Genomic DNA, 2,962 nt, shown 5'->3' with positions numbered 1-2,962 from the left:
TTTTGGGGCTCTGGAAGTGCCTAAATCCCAAATGTTCGGGATTTTTGGGATCTGGAAGTGCCTAAATCCCCACTTTTTCAGGATTTTTGGGGATCTGGGAGTGCCCAAACCCCCCTGTACCCAAAATTTGGGGAACTGAGATTTTACAAATCCCGATTTTTCCAGGATTTTGGGGGTTTGGGAACGTCCAGACCCCCCTGTACCCAAAATTTGGGGAACTTGGAATTCCAAAATCCTCTTTTTCCAGGATTTTTTGGCTCAGGAAGTGCCTAAATCCCCATTTTTCAGGATTTTTGGAGCCTGGGAGTGCCCAAACCCCCCTGTACCCAAAATTTGGGGAAATGGGAATTCCAAAATCCCAATTTTGGGGGTTTGGGAACGTCCAGACCCCCCTGTACCCAAAATTTGGTTCTCTGGGTGTTCCCAAATCCTCTTTTTCCAGGATTTTGGGGCTCTGGAAGTGCCTAAATCCCCATTTTTCAGGATTTTTGGGGATGTGGGAGTGCCCAGACCCCCCTGTACCCAAAATTTGGGGAACTGAGAATTCACAAATCCCGATTTTTTCAGGATTTTGGGGGTTTAGGAATGTCCAGACCCCCCTGTACCCAAAATTTGGGGAACTGGGAATTCCAAAATCCTTTTTTTCCCAGGTTTTTGGGGCTCTGGAAGTGCCTAAATCCCCAATTTTCAGGATTTTTGGGGATCTGGGAGTGTCCAAACCCCCCTGTACCCAAAATTTGGGGAACTGGGAATCCCTAAATCCCGATTTTTTCAGGATTTTGGGACTCAGAAAGTGCCTAAATCCCCATTTTTCAGCATTTTTGGGATTTGGAAGTTTCTAAATCCCAAAATTTTCAGGATTTTTGGGGTCTGGGAGTGCCCAAACCCCCCTGTACCCAAAATTTGGGGAACTCAGAATTCCCACTTCCTCTTTCCCCACAATTTTGGGGCTCTGGGTGTTCCCAAACCCCAAATTTTTCCAGGATTTTGGCGTTCTGGAAGTGCCTAAATCCCTTTTTTTCCAGGATTTTTGGGGTCTGGGGCTCCTAAACCCCCAATTTTTCCCAGGATTTTTGGGGTCTGGGATTTCCCAACCCCCCCTCTCCCAAAATTTGGGGAACTGGGTTTTTTCACATCCTCTTTTCCCAGGATTTTTGGGGCTGGCTGAACCCAAATTTCCTCTTTTTTCACCATTTTTGGGGTCTGGGTCCTCCCAAATTCCCCTAAACCCCAAATTTGGGGGGTCTGGGGGTGCCTAAATCCCATTTTCCCGGGGTTTTGGGAATCTCTGTGTATCCTGGTGGAATCCCAAACTTTGGTGTCCCTCAAATGCAATTCCAGTTGGATTTGACCCAATTTCATCACATTCCACCCCAATCCCAACCGCACGGATCCAATTTTTGTCGCGCCCATTGTGACCCCAAAATCCCGGTTTTTCGCCCCGATTTCGGCGGTGCCGGCAGAGCCCCCGGAGGTGGCGGTGTTCCCCAGTTGGTTCCACCTCAATCCCAGTTGGATCCAACCCAATTTTAGGGGTTTTCAACCCAATTTCAGGCTCTGAATCCAACCCAATTCTAGGGGATTTCAACCCAATTGCAGAAGGATCCTGGTGGGATCCCAAACTTTGGTGTCCCTCAAACCCAACCCCAGTTGGTTCCACCTCAATCCCAGTTGGATCCAACCCAATCCCAGTTGGATCCGACCCAATTTTCGGGGTTTTCAGCCCAAATTTCAGGCTCTGGATCCAACCCAATTTTTGGGGATTTCAACCCAATTCCAGAAGGATCCTGGTGGAATCCCAAACTTTGGTGTCCCTCAAACCCAACCCCAGTTGGTTCCACCCCAACCCCACTCAGATCCAACCCAATTTCACGAGTTTTCAACCCAATCCCAACCAGACCAGTCCAATTTTCGCCACACCATTCTGACCCCAAAATCCCGGTTTTTCGCCCCGTTTTCGGCGGTGCGGGCAGAGCCCCCGGAGGTGGCGGTGTTCCCCAGTTGGTTCCACCTCAATCCCAGTTGGATCCGACCCAATTTTAGCGGTTTTCAACCCAAATTTCAGGCTCTGGATCCGACCCAATTTTAGGGGATTTCAACCCAATTCCAGAGGGATCCTGGTGGAATCCCAAACTTTGGTGTCCCTCAAACCCAACCCCAGTTGGATCCAACCCAAACCCAATTCGTTTCGACACAATCCCAGTTGGATCTGACCCAATTTTAGGGGTTTTCAGCCCAAATTCCAGGCTCTGGATCCAACCCAATTCTAGGTGGATTCCAACCCAATTTTTGGGAGTTTCAACCCAATTCCAGAAGGATCCTGGTGGAATCCCAAACTTTGGTGTCCCTCAAATCCAATTCCAGTTGGATTTGACCCAACTTCATGACATTCCACCCCAATCCCAACCAGACCAGTCCAATTTTCACCGCACCATTCTGACCCCAAAATCCCGGTTTTCCGCCCCGATTTCGGCGCTGCGGGCAGAGCCCCCGGAGGTGGCGGTGTTCCCCAAGCACGCGGTGGAGCCGGACGAGCCCAACGTGCTGATCTGCGCGGCGAGGAAGCTGTGGCCGCCGGCGCTGGCGCTGCGCTGGCTGCGGAACGGGGCGCCGGCGCCGCGCGGCGCGCTGGAGACGCCCTTCTACCCCGACCGCGACTTCACCTTCCGCAAGTTCTCCTACCTGCCCTTCGTGCCCCGGCCCGGGGACTACTACGACTGCGAGGTGGAGCACGAGGGGCTGGCCCAGCCCAGCAGGACGCACTGGGGTGAGGTTTGGGGTTTTTGGGGAAAAAACCCGGTTTCTTTGGGTGAAAAAATGGGGATTTTGGGAAAAAAAAGTGGTTTTTTGGGAGAATTGGGGTTTGGGATTTGGGGTTATCAGGACTGCGAGGTGGAGCACAAGGGGCTGGCCCAGCCCAGCATTGGGAAAAATTGGGGTTTTGGGGTTTGGGATTTGGGGT

At 51.5% G+C, this 2,962-nt stretch overlaps 1 protein-coding gene across 1 annotated transcript; it reads left to right on the top strand.

The window, feature by feature from the left end:
* Nucleotides 1–2,270: 2,270 nt before the first annotated feature.
* On the top strand, nucleotides 2,271–2,772 carry LOC120507907 (RLA class II histocompatibility antigen, DP alpha-1 chain-like; the record flags this gene model as incomplete). The annotated part of the gene is made up of 1 exon (XM_039721057.1): nucleotides 2,271–2,772. A coding segment is annotated over one exon (502 nt), but the record flags the coding sequence as incomplete, so codon positions are not given.
* Between the last annotated feature and the right edge of the window lie 190 nt (nucleotides 2,773–2,962).

Source organism: Passer montanus, unplaced genomic scaffold (assembly GCF_014805655.1).
Source record: "Passer montanus isolate IOZ18808 unplaced genomic scaffold, ASM1480565v1 scaffold4498, whole genome shotgun sequence".
NCBI lineage: Eukaryota > Metazoa > Chordata > Aves > Passeriformes > Passeridae > Passer > Passer montanus.
Note: the sequence above shows the minus strand (reverse complement) of the source record. Positions and strands in the feature narration are given on the sequence as shown.